The 26,493-nt window shown below is 38.9% G+C and overlaps 1 protein-coding gene across 1 annotated transcript in view; it reads left to right on the forward strand.

Annotated features, from left to right (window-relative positions):
- Window positions 1–1,573: 1,573 nt before the first annotated feature.
- fndc3bb (fibronectin type III domain containing 3Bb) overlaps window positions 1,574–26,493 on the forward strand; it is a 55,294-nt gene continuing 30,374 nt past the window's right edge. Inside the window, exons 1-4 of the mRNA XM_057322680.1 lie at window positions 1,574–1,682; window positions 10,134–10,276; window positions 10,366–10,441; window positions 24,958–25,034. Coding sequence (XP_057178663.1) covers window positions 10,169–10,276; window positions 10,366–10,441; window positions 24,958–25,034 — 261 coding nt within the window. The 5' untranslated portion in view covers window positions 1,574–1,682; window positions 10,134–10,168. The remainder of the gene's footprint in view (window positions 1,683–10,133; window positions 10,277–10,365; window positions 10,442–24,957; window positions 25,035–26,493) is intronic.

Raw genomic sequence — 26,493 nt, forward strand, 5'->3', positions numbered from 1 at the left:
ATTATTTCATATTAATGTAGCAAACGCTTTTATCCAAAGATATTTAAAGCATCAGATTCAAAGCATTTAACATTTTGCCTTAGGAGCCAACAAAAAGAAAGTATAAAAAGTTACATTTACATCTAAATATAGTAATTACGCTTAGGGAAAAGAGAACAGCATAAAAAGTGTATTTTGTTCTGAGCAACATAAACAAGTTTAAACAATGTAAAGGATTTAATGAAATGTTAAAGATAACGACTTTTATTTTGAAATGTTACTTAAAGGCTGTCAAGTAACAGTTTGCACGGCGTCACATGACATGGGACAAGAGTTTGTCAGGCCAACTGTAAAAACACTGCACAGGTTTTATATGGTTTTCTATGTTTACTTTATTTATTACACCCCCATCAGTAATGCTAGCTAAAATAACCAAGGAGACATTTTCGATTATGAAAATAAGAGATATTTTGCATATAATACTTGTTATTTTGATAATGCTTACGTAGTTTTCAAATATAGCAAGCTTAATAGGTTTAGTTCTTGGTAAAGAATCTTGTTTTAGTGCAATAATACTTTATAAAGCTATAAGAGTTTATTTAACGACTATATTACTTTTGACCACTAAGTGGCGCTGCTGATTTATTATATCACATCTGCACCCTGAATACAATAATTCTATGAAGCTAAAAAAATCAAATTTTACATGCATTATTTCTCAAACTATGAATGTAAGTTTTATTGTTTATTTTGTAAGATGGCCTATAGAAGATTTCTTATTCGACTCGAAGGCAATGTCTCTCAAAACTCCATATTTTGGAAAGTGGAATATTTCCATTTTCATAATATATGACAAGAAACATAACTTGAACCAGCATTTTATGTCATAGTTATGACACAGGATGTGTCAATAGAATGTGATGTAATGGGAAGGGATTGAGAATTTGATTAGATCATTGTACCACACAGCTAAAATCATTAAAGGTAATAGTGGTTACCACTTGACTTTATCACAAAATCCAGTGTGCACTCTGAGTGAGGATGTGGTGGAACCTACAAAGAGGAAGTTAATACGTTTGTGGAAAAGCACGTGATTTTGATAATAAACCATAACATCACTTGTTATTTCCTCTACTAACATACTTACATACTTTACATTATTATTTATGTGCTATATTTTTCGTTGTAATAGTTATTCTTATTGTTCATATTGACTTAATTAGTCCTAACACACAATAATCATTTAAGAATGCACATGCACAATAGTTTTTTAAGAATTTTAATCTTAGATATTTTTGTTAGATATTAATGACTGAATCAACCCGACTATAAAAACTTCAGGCAGAAAAGATTGGAATTATTACATTTTTATTTAGTGCAACTATACATTGTTTAAAAACAATCAAAATGTTTGATTTGATCTGAAGGTAAATAACACTTCAACAGGTACATTATTCCCTTTTCATTGGCATCATCTCCATCTTCAGACTGCTGTATCCTATAGAGACAGATGGTTTGAGGCAGTACTTGGTGTATTACGGTAAACTTTTACACCCCCCCCATGTGCTCTTCCACATAATTGACATGGCGGAATTCCACACTGGTCTGGTCCACTGTGGACTTCGCAGTAAGGGAATGACATGCTTTCTAATTCGGGCATTTAGGGACTAAAGAATTGATAAGCAAGATTCATTGAATCCGAGGTAAGTTGTTGCGGTTTTTAAGGGTATGAAAGGGGTAATGTAGTTTCCAAAAAGCTTAAAACAAACATGTTTGTTAAAAGTTTTTAAGTTGCAGAAAAGCGCCGACACCGGCTGACTCTTTGATGGCAAAGGGAAGTCTCGAGTTGAATGGGAAACGAAACGAAATCTAAACGAAACTTTGTTCTTTTATCGCCTTTAAAACTTTTTCGTGAGCTGACTTTTAAACTTTGGCTCTGCTTTGGCAGCTGAATTTTAGTGTAGGCTATTAAATTATGCCATTTTAGAAAGCAACATTAAAATGACTTGCAAATTGTCAGATGCGTCTTGTAGGTTATACATTTTCTGCGCTTTTGGCAGAATAGGTACTTTTAAGCATAATCGGACAGTTATTAGAGGATGGTTTCTTTTCGTTTTTTTGACATCTTTCCCGGAAAATTCTGGAATTCTAAATTCATTACGAAACATGTTGTCAACACACAGGCCTAATCTGGTCTTTTAACAGTAATGTGCCGTTACGCATTCAACTATTTTACACAACACAGCAGCGAGGCGTAAAGACGCAACAAAGGTTGTTTGATTTATGCAAGTGACACGTCAATTCCAACAGCACATACGCAGTATGCCTTTGAGTCAAAGCAATAGCAACATTTCGTAACGAGTTGTTACATCACAACAATGGGAATGACGTGAAAGAACAAAATGGAAAATTAAATTTTGCCATTGCTTGAAACGCAACAATCCGCAGCGCGCTCCCGTTATCAACAACAAAACTGTATACGCGTCCTACTGGGAGCGTTCGCGAAAGTAAAAACGTGGCTCTCAGGCACTGTAAACTTGCTTTGTAGACGGCTTAATTGCTTTTTATTTTATTCTTTGCCATTGTATTTTGGTAATATTAAGTTCATGTGTCTTTCGGTTTTGCATATGAAACACGTTACTTCAGGTGTTGTAGTTTAGAGATGAAAACGATTTCCGATGCTCACAGCTGGCAATAAAAGGGACTTTTTGGGTATTTTAGACAAAAAATATACGTTCTTGTGGTTTTTGGATGATTTCGTGGACCGGATTTTAAAGCCGTAGGAAACCCGATCCCAAATATGTGACGTCATGTGACATTCCAGAGCGAATCTTGAGGTACAGAAATCTGCCTTTTACACTTCAAAGACCCAAGCTCTTGGTTCAGACAATATACCTCATCTATGTTGAGCCAAAGCGTATTTTTTTTGTATTGAGTTCAGAAAGCTTCATAACTTTGGACACAGTGGGACCTCAGCGGAGTGTTGGATCCAAAAGTAAAACACAAACAGGAGTTTGCATACTAATAAGCACCAAAGTATGTAATACGTGACGCCCTAAATTCTCTCGTAAAAGAAATCTCTGTGGGCAAAATGTGACCTCTGCGCGAGCATTGATTTTAGTGGGGGAGCATCTTGCACCCCCATTAAAGCACACATGCCCCTCCCAGCCCTGCAGCCTTTGGCCCCAAAATCAAATGTTAAAAGAATGCAGTGCTTGTGGAGCTTTTTAGCAGTCCCATTCCATTCCTTGGCTCCGTTTCCCATCCTGACGATAAAAAAAATTCACGACAGCATGCTCTTTTTAGTTTACCTTTTGTGCTTTCTCACATTTCGCGTCTTTTGCGCGGGCAAGTTAGTATTATAAGAAATCCCCTTATATTTTGTGTATTGTGCTTAATGTACTGTTGTGTACACCTGGTTTAATCTTCTCCAGTATTCCCTCTTGTCCACTTCCCTGCAGCCACTGCCTCCCTCCAATGGGTCTCCTTTGAAGAAACCTGATGTTATCTACAAACGTAGGTCAAAGAATGCTTAGGCATTTGTGCTAATGGCGAAGAGAAGTCAGATGCTTTGCTCCATTTATCTCCATCTTTTCCTGAGAGGGATTTTTAAGGAGGACACCTTTGTTTGGTGTTATTGAATCGGTTGTGTTGAATTATTGCTAATGCCAGCTAACCTTAAGGGTTAGCTCTCTCTTTGGAGATAAACTCATGCTACATTTGGGGATAATTTAGGAAAGGCTTGTAGGGCAGATTAGGATGGTGCTATTGGTTAAAGGGTGAGTCACAAACTGGGAATTACTGGGAAGTTCGATCACCGTCATACCCTTGGGCCCCATTCATCATTCACAAAAATTCTCAGCATCCTCCACCCCTTGCTTTAATAAATATTTTGCTTTCAGTTGCACAAAACTGATTTCTGGTTGCTGAGACCAAACATTTCTGTTCTATCTAACTAACCATCAGTTGCTGGAGGCAGGATTTACGAGTGGATAGTGGTCCATGTCTCGTCTGCTGATCTTCAAAGCAGGTTTCTCCAATCGTAAGAAAGACGGAGATGCTCAGATGAGCGTTTCGTGAATCGGGTGACCTATTAAGCGGAACTTCCTTGGCCTCGATGTCCAATGTAAACACACTGACTTTGAACGCCGGTGTGTATCTGAGGCCCGAATGAAGATAAGGAATTTGACCTCTTGACCGTTGGTAGAAGAGTAGAGGAAAGAAAAGCGGAGGGTTTTGTCTGTACTTGTTGATGCCCAGGTTGGCATGGCTGGATGGTTTTGGTAGACTGTTAGGCGTTGTTGCTTTTCCAGATATTTACTGTTTAGATCTACAATTGGCTAATAAACGCTACATCATAGTTTTACAATATGGTTAAAGGTCCAATGTTTAATTTTTTTAGAGGCTCTATTGACAGAAATGCAGTATAATATACATAACCATGTCATCAGAGGTGTATAAAGACCTTAAATAATGAAGCGTTATGTTTTTATTACGTTAGAATGAGCTATTTCTGTCTACATACACCGCGGGGACCCTCGCACGTAATTCCCCATGTTGTTTCCACAGTAGCCCTAAACGGACAAACTGTTCTACATGGCGTGTTTCGTAAACACATGATCTACTTTGGCAAAGAAGCAAAAACGTGACAACATCTTTGTCCTGTGTCAGCCACCGTTGTGCTTCGAAAAAGAGAGGTGAGTGGTGGAGTGAGCCATTGGTTGCAATTCGCAACCTCACCGCTAGATGTCACTAAATTTCACACCCTGGACCTTTAGGATAAGAGGTTTTTTTCTTCCATGCACAAATTTAGATTGCTTAAAAAAGTAATAGCGCATCCCTAGGTAACACTCATCTTCACAATCGACCTAATTTAATACTTAGAAATAATGGTTTGATTCAAATCCCTGACCCTAGGAACAAGCACTATAGAGATGCTTAATTACATTGTTGAATTCAGCTGCCGGCCACACCTCCTCTCCTTTTCAATCTGTACTTCCTCTATAATACTTTCATTGTGTCCCAGGACACTTTGAATTAAGATGTTGAGGGTGTGACACCACGCGATTATCTCCACCGTGACCCTGCGCAACTCCTCCGTGCGACTGGAGAATATGATTCACACAGCTTGCCTTGACCCAGTTTGAGACTCTTCTCTGCTCCTCCTCAGCCCCTCTCCAGCGCTCGGAGGCTGGATCACGTTTCATATTAGTGTTACGCAACGCTGAATTCAGACCCTGGGAATCTGTTCTGTGTCTTCTGTCCCTCTTGTTTTGTCCCCGCTCTTCTTGTGTTTGGATCTGTATGGTGAGAGTGGATGAAGTTTCAGCTTTTTAAGTTCAGCTGGGTGTGTAGCGGCGGCAGTATTGTGCCTTCAGGGAGGAACCAGGTCGTGCTCTGGAGTCTGTGGTGTCAGTGTTGAGAAACACCTTTATGTTGTAGGACATAGGCGCTGAGGTCCTCATGCTGTCACGCAGACCACAAAGCACTGCGTGTGTCAATAGGAAAGACAATGCAAATGAAATCTTTTTAATATCGCTTGTTTTTCCATGACAGATGTAAGATTGCTTGGGACAAGGAAAAAGTTTGATTTGCTTTCTGAGAAAAAGACCCCGATAATCTTAATTGTGTCCCCTGTAGACACTGAGAAGAGTTCTCAATGATGTCACAAACTGTGCGCAAATATTTTTAAAATATTAAAATTTGAGTAAAATATTCGTGATTATTATTTTAGTATTTGGTATGGAAAGCAGCTAGGATATTCTATAAGAATTCACAAAGTCATAAAGCTTTGAAACGACCTGTTGGCAAGAAAATCTTGACAAATTTTTCTTTATAAAGTTAGGCCTTTCTTGAATTCTTTCGACTCTTTTCAATTCATTCTCTGTAGAGCAGTTTGTCGGTTTTGCGCAACTGTAGAAACAACATGGCGAATTCCATGTAAGGGGACCCGCGGTGTATGTGGATAGAAATAGCTTATTCTAAAGCCCGGAGTATAGTTCCCTTTTTACACGTACGCGAGGGACAGCGTACAGTGTACGTGATGCAAATTTCGTCATCAGAATAGTACGCGCACCGTCGGAATTTTGTTACCTCGCATATAAAGTATGCGCAGGTAGCGCATGCGCATTCCATTTCTTGCAGTAACCACCAGGTGGCAACCGTGTCCTGGGAGCATCGATTCAAGGTAGTTGAAGAAAACCTGCCCCTGTAGGCCCGGAGAGATATTGCAAAATGTCGTAATGCGCATGCGTCAAAACCCGTGTGTACGCGTATGAGTCAAAAGCAGTATACTTTGCAAGACTGTGCGTTCGGCTGTACGCGTACGCTCGCTTTGTTAAGGTAACAAAAACACATTCTGTAAGGTCTTTACACCTCTGAAGACATAGTTAGGTATATTACATTGCCTTTCTGTCGTTAGATCCTCAAAAAATTACACATTGGACATTTAAAGAAATAAATGCGTCAGTTAAGTGGCACTAGCTTAGGTATAGCTCTACTGGGTTCCAGGCCAGCAATCCCCCCGCCAACTAGGGCGATCATCTAGACCAGACGCCAGGATTCAATTAGTTCATTATTCCAGTCTAAGCATCCAGACAGCATGTCCTGAACCTCCTCTCTGAGCTGCGTCTGGGTGCTTATCAAGCCCGGCTTTGCTCGTTTTGTGCGAGGTGTCGAGTGAAATTGGGATATTTTTAAATTGGCTGATGTCATCTGGCAGCAAATGTTGATCACAGTCACAGACGTGAGTTAACTCCGATGGAAACGCTGAATGAGGTGAGATGGAGTCACTTTGCGGGGGGAAACGATGTGATGTTTAGTAATTGTTTCTCATTTTTTGGGAATGTGTGTGTGTGTGTGTGTGCGCGCGCAAGCCTGAGCATGTGTTGTGTGTTAGTGTGTGTGTGTGTGTGTGTGTTTGCTGATCAGTGCTTAGTGAATATGGATGAAATGACAGAATAAAGGAAGGAGGGATAGATGGAGGGGAAAAAGTGATGGCTTTCTTGGTTTCCTCAGTGTTATTATGTACCATTAGTTGGATTATAGGCCTGGGTCCACATGTGGGCCTGTAAACCCGCCAGATGCAAGAACAGATTTCTAAAAGGAATTAAATCTGTCTTTTGGTGTGTGTGTGTGTGCGCAAGTGAGCTGTTGTTACTGCTTGGTTGCAATCAGGAATGCTGCTATCAAGATTTTTAAAGGGTTTCATGTGTGTGTATGTATTTATAGAGTTCTTAAGGAAGTTGTGTCTTGTGATTAGCGTATCATCAGCTTATTTGTAATTTTACATTTAGACGCATGAACTCATCTCACATCTCTGGTTTTTAAGATGATAAGACAAGAGAAATATGCAAAAAGTAAGTAAATCTGTGCTCGTTTTGGGGGGAAATTATGAATATTTAGGGCTGTGATCATTTTCTTTTCTTTGGAGACAAATCCAAGAAACCGTTAAAGGGACAGTTCACCCCAAAATGAACATTCTGTCGTCATTCTCACCCTCGAGTTGTGCCAATCTGTATACATTTCTTTGTTCTGATGAACACAGAGAAAGATATTTGGAAGAATGCTTGTAACCAACCAGTTCTTGGCCCCCAGTTTTCATTTTTGGGTGAACTGTTCCTTTAACTCAAGCCAAGGTCTCCATTTGCACTCTATTTAATCTCCATTGAGGAGAAATCTTTTAGCATTTGTAACCAAAAAGCTATTTCCTGATGTTCAGAATCTACATTTAGGGACATCTTTAACAAAACTGATCTGTAACCAAAGTCCTCTGTTAACCTACAAGTTGAACCTAACGTCCTAATGAAGATAGAAGCTGTTAACAAGGTAACATTTGTTGAAGGTGTGTTAAAGGTGAAGTGGTCTAGGGACACCCCGCATCTCTCAAACCTCAGCAGCATCATGAAAAGCCTCTTGTTCATTTCACAGATGAGACTCTGGGTGACGTGTTTTTAACCACATGACCCCTAAAGGTAGTGTGCCCGGCCTCTTTGTGCAGTTGTACATTGTGACATGAATCTTGACTTTTTTCTCAGGGGATTAATCCCCCAGTCGTCCCCCCTCGACCACACAAAAGCTCAGACTCCCGCCATCCTCAGGAATGAGTGGAATGAGGAGAGTGTAAAGAAGAGGTTGAGGAGATGTTGGCTTGAGGGGTGAGGAGAGGGGAAGGCTTTTGGTCCCCGGGGGTCTTTGTGTGTTAAGCCGTAATGTTAATGATTTTAGTTGGGTGTAATTACAGGTCGTGGCGTAGAGCACTGTGGAAACTAGAAACGAAGACGAGCATTCTTAGAATGAGAAAGACGATGGGATGCTTTTGATATTTGAAAATAAGATATTTTGAGGAACGTTGGTAACCGAACAACACTGACCCCCTTTGACTTGTATTTTATGGACACAAAACCACTGACCACCACAAACCACCATTTTTCAAAATATCTTTTGTGTTCTTATACAGGTTTTAAATGACATGCGGGTGAATAATGACAGATTCTTTGTGTGTAAACTATTCCTTTAAGATGACATATAAAGTAAAAAAGTTTTCACAATAAAATTCAGATGCGCATTCCTATTCACCATGAAAAAAGACCCAATTTACTTTAATGCACATAAATCATTTTCTGTTTTCATTTGTCAATAAACCTTTTCCAAAGGCTGTGGGTGGCGTGTATATTTACGTTTGTATTTAGAGGTGGAAGTGAAGGTATTTATGACCCAATAAAACCCCCTCATCTCTCTGTCCCATGTTCCTCTCTCACAACGAGCAGACGCTTTGTCTCATGACTCCTCATGTCCTAAATTCAGAGAATATCATTTAAAAAATGATACCATGTGTTTCTACATCGGGTTATTCTTGAAGTATCATGCTCTGCTGTAAAAAAAAGCATGACACATGAATATGTCGAACATATTCCAAAGTGTCAACGGTTGCTTATTTTTTCTGTATTTGTTGCACTGTTGATCTGGGTTTGACCCCACTGATGTTTGTTTTTAAAGGTTTAGATTATTATGATGTAAAATGACACGAGTCAGCTGAGTAAATTACATTATAACATCTCTGACCTTTCCCCCGGCACATGAACTTTGGTTGGGTTTTTAGGAGGCATCATGTGAATCAGTTCTGTACTTTACGCTGGCAATGATTTAGTGTGACGAGCAAGAAAGGAGAAATGCTAAACATTTCCACATCAAACTTATCAGTATGTCTGTTTACATTATAAATGTCACTGGAGGTAGGCATCAAATTTACAACTACTGTTCACATGTGCTGCATACTATCCATACTGTATACTTGAAAGTATACTATTTTTTAAAGTGAAGGTTTCTTCTGTATGCGTTTGTTTGGGCTAGTACACTGCAAAAATAAGTAGGTTTATGGTTAAACAAACCGGAAAATGGGACATTAATACTAAGAAATTCATTTTTGATTCATTTAGATGAGGAGTGCAGCACATTATTTATCCAACACAGTATTTTTAAGGAATTTATGAATTTTAAGGAAATTCTTTCAGCTAGTTGCTAACGCATGCACGCTAACACTACTGTAAATATACCACATAAAGGTCTGTGGTATTAAGACGCGACTTTATGAGGCAATACTGGTTTGCTGTTCACTACATACTCAAAGTATGCACTTTCCAATCACCTGCAAAGTATATACTTTCAGTTTCTATTAGATGTAAATCAAGATGCAGCCTTTGAGAATCCTTTTGTTTACTGGCACTGGTACGTTTGCCCTTTTTGTTTTTAATCACACAGACATGATGTAGTTTTATAGCTGTTTCTTGTCGCTACAAGACTGGGGTTAACAAAAGTCTTCTATTTGTTCCTCTTTTCCTCTCAGCGTACTCGTCCAGATGCGGTCGAGAGACTGTCGCCCCATAACTGCATTTATATACACACATGACATCATCCTTATACAGATTACATCATCATATAAACATTGGTGACATCATGATTTCACTCCTTCCCATAAGCCAGCCCAGTAGCCCTACAATAAGGCATGTGTTTTAGAAACCATGCATGTACGGTTTGGATGGTAGTTTTTATCCTTAACAATCCGTGACTGATTTGAGTTTTGGTGAATTGCTCCATTAAGTGGCAGTGTGGTTTCTCAAAACCGTTTCATTTATACTCTCATATTCTTTTAACAGAGCCGGCGTCCTTTGCTCTCTCTCAGGCTTCATGAATGTTCGTCACCATGATGATGACGGACCAAATGCTGGACCTCCCGCCACCACTGAGCGCCGAGGTTCCCATGATGCACCACATGATCAGTGGCGACGCGTCGCAGCAGGTGAGAAAAGGGTATTGATCGAATCATTCGGGTCTGCGTGAGGCTGTTTATTATGTGAGAAGATTGATTGACCTTTGATCTTGTCACAGGTGATCCTGGTCCAGGTGAATCCAGGTGAGACGTTCACCATCCGCATGGAAGACGGGGCTTTGCAGTGCATCCAAGGTCGGTCTGACAGTTATTTCAAATGTTGAACTTGAATGTTTTTATGTCGCAATGTATAATGTAATTCAAACTTATTTACTGACCTTATTTGAATGCGCTTTGTGAGGTTTGCAGCTTGTCTCCACCAAAATTGCATGCTTTGCCATTCAAGGGACGAGACGGGCTCAGTTTTGCAGACGTTCTAAATATTAATAATTATTTGTGACTGTCCGAATGATCTAGGCCACGCGGCTGCTCAAAGTGCATCAAAAATCCTCGTTTTAGGATGAAGTTTGTTGTTTTGTGGTCAAGCCTAGAGGCATTCGGTCACCAATTCCCTCCCTTAAATGAGGTCTTTTTAACTTTATAAAAGTCAGCGAATTCCCTCAGTAAGACTCTACGAATATAAGAGAGTCACAGTAGCCTAGACCACAACCGAATCAGACCCTCAGAGAGCTTTAATTCAATTTGTCCAAAAAGAATAGTAGAATCAGAAGATGTTTGGTTTATGGTGGAGACAGAGCTGGCCGGCGCAGAGTCATAGAGATAGAGGGATCTTGTAAAAAGGTCTGATCCTCACAGGTGCGGAGATGATGCAGTTGAAGGCTAGAGTAATTTTCTGGCATGTTGGGGATAAGAACTTTGTTTACTCGATGTACGATCTTTGCCAGGTGGCCGTGCTGTGCTGGATAAGCCAAGTCTTTTGTTATTTTTTGATGTTGACTTTGCATTTTAACTAACAATTTGCTGATAAATTTTTTCCTAGTGCTGGGAAATACACAGTTGGCGCATTTGAAGGACATGCTTATCATTTATGAAAACAATTTTGTCTAGAGGTTCTACATACTGCCGTAGCTCAGAGTAGCTTTAGAACTTGAGAGTATTTGAAATTGGTAAATGGAGGTAGATGCTCATGCTGGTCTGTTTTAAATCTGAATTTTACATTGCTTTAGTTTAATTTGTTGAACTACTTAAATTTTGAAAGGAGCAATGTGGAGATTTTAGCAGCATCTTGTGGTAAGGTTGCGAATTGCAACCAATGGCTCCACTCCGAGATGTCGTCACATTTTTGCTTCTTTGCTCAGAATAAGGGGAATAACGTAATTACGTTAACGTATTTACAACATGGAGAATTCAATGTAAGGGGACCCGCGGTTTATGTACATAGAAATAGCTCATTCTAAGGTAATAAATACATAACGCTTCATCATGTGATGTCTTCATACACATCTGAAGAAAAACTACTTTCTTACTTAGTATTGTTTGTCTTGTTTTCCAGTACAAATATAAAAAAATTCTTGAATCAAGATGCCTTTTCTTGATGAGCAAAATGACCTCAGAAAATAAGTCTTGTTTTAAGACCAAAAATATGATATTTCATTGAATATCTGCTTAGAACAAGCAAAAAGTTCTTAATCTTGAATTACGGTTTACCTTTTTCTTTGTCACTAAATTCAAGATTATTTTTTCTTACCCCATTATCAGACTTTTTTGCTTGTTTTAAGTACAAATTAACTGAAATTTCATATTTTTGGTCTAAAAACGAGACTTATTTTCTTGGGTCATTTTGCTCATCAAGAAAATGCATCTTGATTCAAGAATCTTTAGACATTTGTACTGGAAAACAAGACAAAAATACTAAGTAATAAAGTCATTTTTTGCGGTTTATATTGCATTTCTGAGAAATAGATCTTCCAAAAAAATTACACACTGGACCAACTCGTGTCGTGATGTGCTGCATAATGGACTTCCAGTGTAGATGGCTTTGCTGACTAACATGAGCAAAAGTGTTGAAATTTACATATACCGTGTCTAGTTTGTTTTGCACCTTTTAGCTGAAGTGATTATAATGTAAGATTTTATCCTACGTTTGATGCTGGTGCCTCCTTCAAAACAAGCAAGTTGAAGGAGCCATTGTTTATGTTTCTGAACACTACATCCATTTCTGTATGCTACTGTATATGACCTTTCCTGCCAGGTGATGGATATCTGGTGTGTTGTGATGTGTATGTGTCAGCCCCAGAGCCCCCGCACATGTGACGCGCTTTTTTGCTGCTTGGAAACATCACTGTGTTCGACTTCTTGACTTAGATTAGCATTCTCACAGATGCGATGTTGACTCCCATCAGGACGCCTGTTAAATGCGGCACGCCGGCCCAACCATGCTCATACACACATTCCAAAGTGATGACCCCTTTCCAGTCCTCTCCACTTTATTTATTTGCTTTCGCTTGTAATTTAGTAAGTTCAACTGATCTTCATTGTTAGTATTGCATTCTGAACTCGTTTTATTATGTCTCCCCTTTTCCTTTTTTTGAGTAAATATGTTTCCTGTTGATGTGGCTCGGAGGCCTGCACCCTCTTTTTGGCCCCCCAATCCCTCACCCCTTTCGAAACTTTACTCCTGAAGGCAGATGTCTAATATTAACAGCCACAGTCCCAAAAAACCCCTGCAAAAAACGTGTCTCCCTTCTGATAAAATGAGAGCGAGAAAACCTTGGGCAGACAGTTAGGAGAGGCCAAAAGAATGTGTACATGTGGAGATCAGGCAGTGCTAACAGATCACACCTGGATCTGCGCTCTAGTCAGGTTAACCCTGAGCAGACGGCAGTCGCCCAAGCCCTCAGGGGAGACAAAATATGTTACGGCCCCACACGTTTTTAGCATCACGCAACTCGAGTCTTGGAAAGGGTACGAGCCGCCCTGAGCTTTTGATCTGGCAGTAGGATATGCTGGTCCTGATGAATGTCACATTGCTTACCTACGTTAAAAGAAAACACTCGCATAAAACGCTCCACGCCTGTATTTGCTTTGTTGTAGAGGGGCCGAATTGCTTTAAAGTCATGACAGCAGTTCACAGCCAAGTTTAAAGAGACAGAAAAATTACAATGGTGGTCAGTAGTGTCCCAGGACTGTTTGCTTTCTTACATTCTTTAAAAAGCAAATTTTCCTACTATGGTAGTCAATGGTGCCAAGAACTTTTTGGATATGAGCATTCTTCCAAATATCTTTTTCTGTGTTCATCAGAACAAAGAAATGTATACAGATTTGGAACAACTTGAGGGTGAGTAAATGATGACAGAATTTTATTTTTGGGTGAACCGTCCCTTTAAGGGTTATCATAGTAAGCCATTTTTAAAATGTTTCTCAGTATGTTGAAAAGAAATACAGTATAACTCCAAGAAAACTAAGGCACTTCCATGAAACTATTTTTGCACGCTTCACTTTACACGAATTTTACTGTTTCGTGAACTATTTTACGAGGCTATTTTGTATACATTCGTATAAAGTGAATCGTACGAAAACGCACAATTGTTTAAATAGTGAAAGCCCCTAAATCGCGTTAGCAGATTTTACCAAAACATATCAATGTGATCGTTAGGAATTGCAAGTGATCGTATTGGATCTATAGACCCCTTTGCAAGATATTAACACTGGTCCAGAAGCACTTCGGGTTTTACTTTTTCAGGTATTTTTCACATGAATTCTTCAAGATGTTTATTTAACATTTTTATTCAGTTGGAAATGTGCTGTTGGTTGTATTTTGTTCTAAAACGGGTCCAAAAGCACCTCCTGTTTTGGTTAACAAGTGTTGTTTACTGCTTGCAAAATGGTCTATACACTCAGACAGACATATACTGTATATCGTCACTGTCCTTCTGAAACCTCTTATTTTTCTGTTTATCTGGAAATGGAAAAACAACTTTTTAAATGATTACATACATACTGTGTTGTCAAAGTTGACCAGCACTTTTTCATACTTTTTATTGGTTATACTGTATATATGCAAAACCCAGTGACAAACATAAAGCATGACTAATAATAATGATATATGCCAAAAATAACAAAATATGGAGATACAAGGGTTCAGAAGGACAGCAGCAATATGCATTCTTGCAGAGAGACTCTGATGTCTCCGCCGGTAACTTGAACAGACATTCATCTCCAAACAGCCCAGAGCAGGAGTTACAGGAACAGATGGTAGTTAGTTTTATGCAAAAGCGATGTTTATTTCAAACTCTGCAAGTCAAGTGTTCAGGTTATTGTGCTATCTCTAGTTCTCTCTGTTGTTGCTGTGTTTTTATTTACGGGTTTGTTTTATGGTGTTTTGCTGTTTTTTCCCCGTCGTTCTCATCTGGTCTGCGCTCTTTCCTGATGAAGGAAACCCCCTCTGCCACACAGATGATCACAGCAGAGCTGTAATTCCATTCGTCTGACTCACAGCGCTGAGGAACAGTGGATTTTTGTGTGCATCATGGAAAGGCAAGAAGAGAGAGAGTCGTCTCAGGCACGTCTTTTTGTGGCACGTTTGTGAATGTGCTTCTCTTTTCCAAATCTGTTGGTGCTTTCAGAGTTTTGAAAGGACTTTTTAAAGTTCTCCAAGGGAAATTTTAATGCTCAAATGTTGCTCTTTCGTAGCTCAGGAGACTTAGTCAACACAAATTCAAATATGACTGTGTTTACTAATGCACGTTCCTGGACTTGTGCGTGGTTCATTGGAAGAAGGGAAAAATGTCTTTGGAATATTTTATTGAAATGTAGGAGCTTGTTTTGCTTCAGTAATGACTTTCACCAAATCCCCAAAAGACTTGATGAGAAATTATTTGAGTTCACTGTAGACTTTGGTGTATTGGCAAATCTGAGCGCAGTTTGTCACATTGCATATTGTTTTACTAAAGTTATTTGCTCAGGAAATTAAAAGCAAGACCCAAAAATAAAATTTCTGTCATTTATTCACCCTCATGTCATTCAAAACCTGTATATGACACTTTCTTCTGTGGAACATAAAAAGATATTTTGAGAAGTGTCTCAGTGGTTTTGTGTCCGTACAGTGGAAGTCAATGGAGGTCAGTGTTGTTTGGTTACCAACATTCTTCAAAATATCTTCTTTTGTGTTATGCAGAAGAAACTCAAACGGGTTTGGAATGACTTAAGAATAATCATTTTTAGAAACCTATTTCAATTGCTTGTTTTTTGTGTAAGCTCTCATATCCCAGTTCTGCAGTTTTCAGCCGCCACATGCTCCAGCACATTACACACTGGAACATTCCACCAGTTTGTTTTTTCCCTTCTCTCCTCCTGCTCTCATTTCTCCTGTGCTTTCTCTTCTTTTGCTGACCTACTATTTTCAGCTAGCGCTGAGTCCTGCAACAGGCGTTCTGCGTGCCTTCATGGGGCAGCGGTTGGCTAATCGCTGTCTCAAGTTCCAGGATAACAAGGACACGTATAAAAACAAACCAGGCAGATTGACACCTCCGGCCTTTGCCAACAGGCTGGCACAGTTTGCACAGAGAACAGGATGAGTGTGCACTTCACCAGCATGAACTCCATAACCCCGCTGAGTTGCGCTAACCTGTGCGATGCTGCTTTACTTTTTTTAAAACAATGCCTTAAACTAAAGGAACAGTTCACCCAAAAATGAAATTTGTGCTTGCCATATGTGGTAATTTTTTCATTGCATTCCAGAAATGTTTGAACAAATGTTACGTGTTCGGGTGAACTATTCATTTATACTGCTGGCATAACCGTATCTTTAAGTTTAATTTTTTTAAAGTTACTTTAAAGTTACACTGGGTTCAGGCTCCATCCAGTAATGCGAGCACATTTTGGGCTTAAAGAATTTTTTAACAGACAATGGCCCCCTTTATGAACGTGACTATCCATACCATTTTCTCTCTCTCTCTCTCTCTCTCTCTCTCGCTCTCGCTCTGAACTGTAGATCATGTCAGAGCAATGGAAACTCCTTCCGCAGCACAGAGCATGTCAGAGCAGGTCTTCGGTGGAAATCTGCTGCTCTCTCTCTCTCCTCTTTCTATTCCCATTCTTTCTGCTCATCTCATCTGTTTAGCATTTGAGTCGATAAGGTCGTATTTGTTCATTGGTTAATGCATTAGCTACTTATTAACAATAATTATAGTTATTTATTGACGTGAGTTCATGTTAAAGGGACCGTTCACTCAAAAAAAGTTTACTCATCCTTGAGTTGTTCCAAATCTGTTTAAATATCTTTGTTCTGATGAACACAGAGAAAGATATTTGGAAAAATGCTTATAACCATGCTTATAACCCCATTGACTACCATTGTAGGAAAAAAAATGGTAGTCAAAAGTGCCCAAGAGCTGTTGGCATTCATACATTCTTCAAAATGTCTTCTTTTGTGTTCAACAGAACAAAAAAGATGAAGTAAATTTTCCTACTATGGGAGTCAATGGGGGGGCAAGATCTGTTAAGTTATAAACATTCTTCCAAATATCTTTCTCTGTGTTCAAAGAAATGTATACAGATTTGGAACAACTCGAAGGTGAGTAAATGACAGAATTTTCATTTTTGGGTGAAGTATCCCTTTATCAAATGCTAAAAATCTATATTGCTCATTGTTAGTCAACCTTGTATTGTGTTAGTTGTGTACCAAGTTCTCTTAAAAGTCAACATTTTATCCTGCATGTTGTGAAAGAAATGGACTTTTGTGTAAATCTCCAACTTTTGAGTATAACGCCATCTCTGTTTGAAACATAAAATTGCGTCAATCACATTGTATTTCTGATAGATAAAACCAAAGGGTCAAGATTTTGCTAGTTAGCGTAGCCAACTTGGCCCCTTCTGGTTGATGATATGAGTTAAAACTGCACCAGTTAGCGAAACCATTGATGCAGACAACTGTAAATCAGAGTCCCGTCTTTATCATTGCATGGTTTACACGAGCTTCTGCTTGTCTCGTTTTTGTCACGGACGTTGGGTGGGGAGAGGGTAAAGTTCTCACCCTGTTAATTCAGGATGAGGAGCATGGAAATGAAAACAATGCCTTGAATCACCAGAGATGGCCTGGCACGATAGCAACTCCCTGATCCAATTCTCTGAATGGGCTTTTATCACTGACACAGAGTAATTCAGGTCGTTTCTCGGCTCATCCGCCAATGGGCTGCTGACGGTAGAAGGGGGGATGACTGGAGGGTAGCTGTGAAGTCGTCTCGTTTTCCTCCGGGGCTGTTTGCACAACGCTCTCCACACAGGAGCTGAATGAGTCCGCAGACAATTTTTATGGCACATCCTGAAAGCCAACACCCTCCCACCCCAAGCATGCTGGGAATTCACAGTCAAGCGCTACATATCCACAGGGCTTACTGTTCCCAAGACCGGGTGGATCTCCAGACCAGACTGTTTGGAATATTTGAGTTTTGGGGTCATTTCGGTTGTGTTTGGAAAGGTGGACTTTGTCTTTGATTTAAGTGGACAGTGGAGTCACTTTAAAAGTCTCAGCAAGGAGCTCATAACCACATTTCTGACTAATTTCTTCTGCTTAAAGGGATAGTTCACTTAAAAATGAAAATTATTTTATCATCATGTCATTCCAAACCTGTATGACTTTATTTCTTGTCCAGAACTCAAAAGAAGATATTTTAAAGAATGTTGGTAACCAACCAACACTGGCCCCCACTGATGTCCATTGTATGGACACAAAACCACAGAGACATTTCTCAAAATATCTTCTTTTGTGTTTCACAGAAGAAAGAGTCATATACAGGTTTTGAACAATGTATGGGTGAATATTTGATGACAGAGTTTTCAGTTTGGGGTGAACTATCCCTTAAATTATTCATAGGTAAATTGTATTTCATTTTATTTATTGCTTTCTATATCGGTGCATTATTTAAAGCGCATTATTATTTTTTCTTTATTTAAAATTAAGCCAAATTTTAGACCAGACCCTTACAGCTTTTCACAGTTGCACAAAGAATATCTTAGAATGCGGATGGTTTTGTTAGCCAATTTGTTTTGGGATTAGTGGATGTGTATTGTCTGTATACATTTCACAGGCAAATGTCTTATGCCAGGGTCAGACTTGACTTTGAGCATGCACATTTTTTTACATTTCCGTACAGAGATCTTCTATTGGTCTCATGCACTCACGTAACGCAAATTTCACAGGTCAGAGTTCAACAAACTTGAACTTTTCTACGCAGCGAAATATCTTCGGACGGGCTTGTGTTTCCGGTCTGACGCATTCACATGCGAGAATGGAAGTCAATGGAACGAAAAGTCAAGTGTGACCGCGGATTTACAAAAAAGACTAGAGTACGAGTTTCGAAATGAGGGTGAGTCGAATGAACACGATGAAAAGTGGAAAGGTTGTTCCTTTGCGTTTTTGAAAAAAGGCATAAAAAGTTTTCCGTTTTTAGTTGAAAACGGTCTCGTGTAAACGGCCTCTAAGTTTCAGTGGCCAATGAGAAAACGGCTGTTGATAGATGGCCAATATACATGAAGTAGTCTGGAGCCCTGTGAGTTAATACACTTATAATTTTCACCATTCATTTTTAAGTCACCTACAGTATGAACAAGTGTGTGTGTTTGAAAGAAACGTTGGAAAGGAGAGAGAGAATGCATTTCATTTGCAGCCAGTGATTTTGACACTTAAACCCACACACGCTCTTGTTGTGATTTCAGAATATTTTTTGGCTCGTGTTGGCATCCTTTTGTCTTTGTGCACATTCCTCTGTCTTTGTAATGGGTATTGCATAAAAAATTGTTTCACATGCCAAAAATCCTCAAATGTTTATTGTGTCAGGAAGAGCAAGCCGTCCAATCCGAGCCAGCTCAGCATTCTTTACCTGGCATTTCTACCTGGGGGCTTTGTTGTATTTGGACCTTCAACAGGGAATGTATTTGTCCGACCGTCCAAAAGGAGTGCGTCTCAGAGGCAGTCGGGCCAAGAAAGACTCTGCATTAATGCAAATATAAACATTTCATAGTAAATATTTGGGAGTGGTACACATCTCGCGCTATGAATCGAGTCTGTTTAAATGCGACAAGCTCAACTGTCTGTTATATAACGTGGTTTAGAGTTCATCACGGGTAGGGTTGTGTATCGTTTTTTTTTCAGATACCGGTGCCAAATCGATGCTTTTAAAACGGCACCGGTGCCTAAATCGATACTTTTAAAAAAGAGCCACAAAACACTGGTGGATGACATTAAAGAACAAAATGTTCAATTAAAAAAATATTTATATTAAGTAATAAAAAAATACACAACAAATTCACAATTAAAGTTTTAAGTGAATGTGAAATGAGCACGGACACAAACATTGCTAGAAAGATGTTATAGTGTTTACTGTTTACCCTCCAACTACAACTAAATGCAGAGGCAGAAAATGCGTTGAATATATCAACAGATTAAGTCCATTTACAGAGAGCCTTCTTGGCTACATTATATGTGCATTATTTTAAAAACAGACATAATGAATAAGTATGCATATACATGCAGTCAGAGTAAAAATCTTGACAGATAGATGCTATAAGGTTTTAGCACTTTCACTGCTGCGTCTCGCGTGTCTTTCTTGTCAAATGCGTAACTGTGTGTTAAGAACGAGCTCCCATTGATTTTAAAAGCGCGCAACAGTTTTATTGTGATGGCTTGCATTACAGACGCGTCATGTACGTTTCGAATTAACGTTAGTTTCACTTTAAAACTTGCCTTATGCGGCGGTTGAAGTTAAAGACTGCGCCCGATTATGAATGCTGAACTTGTATTATCAGAGCTTTCCGACTTTCATTCACTTGAATGAGGGCAAATGTCGCAATCGACGGCTCAGTCAGCATTTAAGTGGCACCGAAATGAGGCACCGAAATCTGCGTATTGATTCGGTCCAGTTACATACCGGATACATAGGTATGTAACCTAATCACGGGTTACTCTGAAAAAGTAATTAATTACTAGTTACTAATTACATATTCAATAGTGTAATTAGATTACTGTACAAATTACTCTCTCCAAAAAGTATTTAGTTACTTATTACTCATTACTTTCTATATCCTACATCAACCTTGATTAGTTAAGTGATTGAAGGATAGACATGAAACAGCTTATTTAATTTATTCAATTAAATAATATTAAACTACATAAAGTACTCTTATTAACTGACCAAAGTATTACAAATGTAAGAATTATACATTAAAGCACGGATTTTAAAGTTAGACTTTGAATTTTGATGTCAATTCCACTATTGCACACACATATATTACACAAAGTATTTAGTTTAATTACATCAGAAGTAACTGTAATTAAATTACAGGAAAAATAAGAGTAATCCCTTACTTTACTTTTTTAAGGGAAACGTAATTAAATTACAGTAACTAATTACTTAGTAACTAGTTACACCCAACACTGGTTACAACACAGTGACCTTTGCATCATATTTTGTTATGATTATGGCTTAAGACGTGTGATTTGTTTACTTTGTCAGGGTTTAGCTGGACTATATAAAAACGCTCAAATTGGGATAGAGAAGATTCCAGAGGTCTTTGAAACACAACTATACGTCATCTTGATCGGCGGGTCTGTTTGATAAACGCTGGCTTTTTCCTCGTTGGATGGAGGGAGACAGATAGTGTTTATAGCAGGAACAATGGGCCGTGCAATCGCAGACAGATGAACACACACACATTTTTAAGCTTTCTGTTGAGAAATTGAGATTTTCTATGTACAGTATCGGCAGGAATTGTTTTCTTTCAGCTAGTTGGGTTTTAGATGGAGCAAAAACCTGAAGAAATTCTGATTGATGGATCGCTTTAGTGTCATTTAACAATTGCCGTGGTGTAGATGTTTTTCTCCTTTTTATGAAGAGACATTGATATATGGCACAGCTCACTGTTGTGTGCGAGTCATTCAAGTCTTAGAGAAAGTTGTTATTGCTCAATCGTTGCTCTTTCATAGCTCAAGAGACCCAATAGAGATATGACTGCCTCAAGACATCTTATTTGTTGTTGTCATCTTTCCTACACAATGCTACACACTTATCCACCCGAAGTTACTTGCTTACTAAAACAAAGATCATATTTGCAAACCCTTCTGCCCAATAACTCTCAAATGCAACTTAAAGAAACATTCTTTATTTTGCGCCCTTTTCGCCTGTCGTCTCCATGTCTGGCCAAACTTAGACTTCCAAAGTGAGGGATCTTAGAAACTGATAGTTTGTGGAAAAACGCACTTTAGTTTTGTCTTGATCGAGTGTCTATATATACACATGGATATATACCCTGTCAATCACAACTTCTTTCCTATCAATCTCCGTAAAATGTAACAGAAATGTGGTGCTTGGCAGCAGTTTCTCGTCAGTTTATCTAAAGAAAAAGAAAATACGCTCATACGCAAGCATACGCGAATGCACACACATCGGTGGCATTGGTGGCGTATCAGTGGCCCCAGCAGGATTGAGGGGACCGTATGAAGTACCCAGCAGGCCCTGCGGTGGGGGAGAGAGCTCGTCTGTGGAGCACAAAGACTGGTTTGTTCTGCTGAAGAGGCACTCTGCTTCAACAATCCAGGAGCCTTCTTACTGCACATCTTCCATCCTTTTTACATCTTGCTCTCTTTATTTCTTGTTAGATGCAAGTATCTTTAAAGTGCTAGCTCACCCAAAAATGAAAATTCTGTCATCATTTACTTGCCCTCATTTCAAACCTCAAAGGAGTCACTAATGAGACACAAAAATTGCACGAGTTGATTATAGAGCAGCTTCGATCGTTTGGTTCTGAAACAATTTGTGCAATCAGAAGTCTGTGACCTTTTTATAGCAGACGTTGGGGAATTTGGTGCATATTTTGTGACATTGTTGAGGACATTTTAGAAACTGTAGAGGAGATGTGTAATGACTGAGGTCTTTTAGGGGAAAAATCTAAAAAGCAAGAGACTTCTCGGATTGAAGCGATACACTCATTTTTTTGTTAACAGACACTGAGAACACCTTGGAAACTGTATGCAATGCACAGGAAACCACTTGGACCACCTTAGTAACTGCATAGCAACGCCCTGACAATCATCCACAACACCTTAGCCTTGATTATGATTTGCCCTGACATGCAACACTGATGTTTTATAAAACAAACATGTTAACGTAATGTTAATGTTTTTGTACCTTTTGTTTTTCTCCACTAAAAGGGTAAAACAAACTAAGGCAGTTTTTTAATAATTTTTAATAATTTTTATTTTTAAGCTATTTGATAATATTTAGTAAATATTAAAATTTTATGTGAAAGTATTTGAAAGTTCTTAAGGGGTGTTGTTTATTTTATTAAAAGATATCAAAAGTATATTAAATTTTAGAATATCATGTTATTATACAATCAAATATTGAATAAATCACCCAGCCCAAGTTTTTTCTCTACTGTTTTAAAGATTCAAAATGTTTATATTTCCACGTTATATTGCAAAGCACAGCTAGATTTGACACAAATATATGTTAAATAAAATAAAAATAATATATCAATCTATACAAACAGTTAAATAAAAGTACTTATTAAATATTTAGTAAAAATGACAGGGTGCAGTATCAGTTTATGTGTTTTGGAGTGGTCTCTCTCTCTGGATGAAAGGGGCCTCTTCATATAAAGATCCTGTGATACCATCCTGTCACTCAGACAGACCCCCCCACACACAACTTTCAAAGGATGGTCGGTGTGAGAGGGGGTTGCAGTAGAGTCGGGGGAGCTCGGGCCACATACCTGCGCGAGACCCTTTCCAAACACACACACACACACACACACACACACATACATACACATGTCTGGTTTACTATCTCCGTGGGGACAGTCCATAGGCGTAAAGAGTTGTATACTGTACAAACTGTATATTTTATCCCCTATCCCTAACCCTACCCCTAAACCTAAAGATCATAGAACACCTTTTGCATTTTTAGATAAAAAAAAATTGTTCTGTACAATTTATAAGCTTTTTTGCCCATGGGGACCTCAATTTTGGTCCCCACGGTGACACGAGTCTCCATGTGTTGGTGTGCATTCAGGTTTAGGTCCCCACCGAGATATACAAACATGAACACACACACACACACAACAATCTGAATGGAATAGATTCTGTTAATCTTTAATGATGTTTTAGTGTTTTTAAAGGGAATATTAGGAAATAAGAAATACTTTTTTTATTGCGTTTACCTTCTGCAGCTTGTTGACTAATGGTGAGATTTGTAAATCTGCAAAAAAAAGTTTTTTGTTTATTTTATTATGTCTTAAAAAATTGAGCTTGGTTGATACAAAAACTGCATTGCAGTTTTTAACTTATTTAATTTATTTATTTTAAAAGGTAGTATTTTCTGTTTATATTTTATTATTATTATTATTATTATTATTATTATTAATTATTAATTGGTCATTAATCTTGATTTATTTTAAAAATGTGTGTAACCACAATGATTCAAGCCCCATAAGCTTTAAGTACATTACCACACTTCCTAAACATGACCAGAAATGTATGACTTGCACTTCAGTGAGTCAGAACAATTCAGTAGCCATTACGACTGATTCATAACTGTTTTTGATTCACTAAGAATAACTGCCTCGTGAGAGTCATTCATTCGAATCGTGCTACACCGGTTGCGTTGTTGATTCACTGTATTTTTGTACGCATCAGCGGAAGAACGCAGACAGACAAGGGATTTAAAAAACGTAACTTCCAGCACTATTTAAAAACTACTCTGGTTCTCTATATCCAGTATTTAGTAATAGGCCCACGGCATGCTGGAGTGAAGAGAAACTGTAAAAATCATCATGGTGATGTTGTGATTTACTATGACGGAGGCTGTCACGCCACGGTTCCTGCGGGGTCTGGAGGAGACGGCAATGTCTAAAACAGCTGGTGGTGGGGATGTGGATTGGGGTACCTAAGAGCGCAGAAACAGCGTTGAGATGTTGCTCTGGCATCTCAGGGCTTTATATTCAGACAACAAACAGTAAGTAGGGGGTGGATGTGGGGTAGAAAGGATTCATTCATTGGCATCCCAGGAGAGCCCTAACAGAAAGGGGTTTGTGTGCATTGTAAATGCAACGGTGGCCGTCTCTTCCTATGGTGCACCAGTTGGACCTGATGGCTCAGTTTCTTGAAATCTAGAGAGCGTGGACTGCGGTGAGGGCATAAACAATGGTTTAATCTGTTTGTTTAACCCGATGTCACATTTCCAAATGCAGCCCTGAGGAAGGAGTTCAGCTGGATATGGGTTTGGAGATGGAATGAGTTGAACTAATAAAGACAAGGAAGAATATTTACTGCTGAAATGTGTAACTGCGTTAGAGGTGCAGAGAAATTATGTCGAAGTAAAAGTTGGGGTTTGACTTCAATGTGTTTAAAGTATAGTTTTAAACTTGTAAAATGTTTGTTTCATTCTACTTAAGTGTTTTAAAAACAAAAATGTTTTTGTAGCTTTTGTAAATGACAGTTTGAATACAGAGAGTGAAGATTTTAGGGATTGAAGCTTTTACAAAAATATGAAATATTGAATTGAGCAGAAGCTTATTTTGCAGTTACGGTTCCATCTCCTTAACTTAAGCGTATTTTATGACCGGTTTGTTCCTCATAGCATAAAAGAGCCTGTTTTTCTACTGTTTTTTTCCCGTGGCCCCTGGAATTCTCGACTCTTAACTGTGCATTAAGTGACGGAGCGAGGGGGCGGAGTCAGCGTTGTGTTACTATGTTGCATTTCATTCTTTTTCTCCCTCTTTGATTGACAGCTTTCTTTTCATTTTTTCTACCTCAGGGCCTGCTGAAGTTCCCATGATGTCACCGAACGGTTCCATTCCACCAATCCACGTTCCTCCTGGCTACGTCTCCCAGGTAACCAGCTGGAATTTATTTGGGCCGCGAGTTTGGGTGGTGAAGCCTCTCTTACACAATGAGGATGTGATTTCACCCCCATGGGCAAATAGTATATCTCTTTCTCAGAAACTCTCAAAGCGCTCGGAGTTCTCAATGTGTCCAGTACGAGGCTACAAAACAAACAAACGTATATACACCGAACCTGAAGTTTTACCGTGATTTGTTTGATACAGTGTCAGGTGAGAGAAAGGTCAATAGCTGTGACATTTTAGCCGAAAGGTCAAAAAACTCTTGGAGAGAAGGGCGGAAAAAGCGTTTCGAGTTGTGGGCGTAGTGAATGAATAGGGGTTATAATGCCGCAAAGGTCATTCCCGTAAATATGAATAAATGGCACGTACCACCTAAATGAGAAGGGCAGGACCTGTCATACAGAAGCCAATAGTAATTAAACTGGGTTTCATTAAACCTTGACTTTTTGAATAAAGACTTAATATTATTTTAATATAAAGCAAATTAACATTTCGAGATAGTAAAAGGGAAAGTTTAGCCAAAAATTTAAATTCTGTCATCATTAATTCACCCTCATGTAGTTTAAAACCTGTATGTGACTCTTTCATCTGTGGAACACAAAAGAAGATCTTTTGAGAAATGTCTCTGTGGTTTTGTGTCCAAACAATGGAAGTCAATGGTGACCAGTGTTGTTCAATTCTTCAAAATGTCTTCTTTTGTGTTGTGCAGAAGAAAGTCATACAGGTTTGTAATGATATGAGGGTGAGTAAATGATGAAATAGCATTCATTTTTGGGTGAATTATCCCTTTAAATGTGTGCGTACCACAGTATTTTATCACTAACAAACACATTAAAACATTGTGTTATCAACTGCACTAGGCTACAAACTAACAAATTAAAGCGAAACTGAAATATATATTTGACTCCTAAACAAACTAAAGCAACATTTTAAATGCACTTCATGCCATACAATGCCATGCAAGTAGCAACTTCCCAGGAAGACTTTACGGGTGCAAAAAAATAAAATGTGTTTTGATAGCTCAATGGGTGAACCTGGAACGGTTTTCCCAGAGATCCCTTCAAACCCAAACAGGTCTCAGGCCCCAGCTGAGCGGTTTTTCAGTCAGGTGTCACTGACCTAGCCCTTTGACCCTGCATAAACCCGGGGTCAGTACACTCCATGTTTTCATGATTTCTCCCATGTGAACCACAGTACAATATACCGGGCGATCGTCGTATCCTTCATTCAGTGAAATCCATTTGATGCCAGTTCCATTACAAGGCCGTGTTTACTTTGCATTCCAGGCCATTGTTTAAAATGGTATTTGCTGTCAATAGTTGGCTTAATAGTTGTTGGCATGCTCCGGAAATAAGCTGTATTACTCGTCGGGCAGGGCTCTAGAGCGTGACGTCAAGGAGATTGTTTGGACTGACGTACTTTGACGTGTTGTTTGTCTGCATTTGGTT

Source organism: Triplophysa rosa, linkage group LG23 (assembly GCF_024868665.1).
Source record: "Triplophysa rosa linkage group LG23, Trosa_1v2, whole genome shotgun sequence".
NCBI classification, from domain to species: domain Eukaryota; kingdom Metazoa; phylum Chordata; class Actinopteri; order Cypriniformes; family Nemacheilidae; genus Triplophysa; species Triplophysa rosa.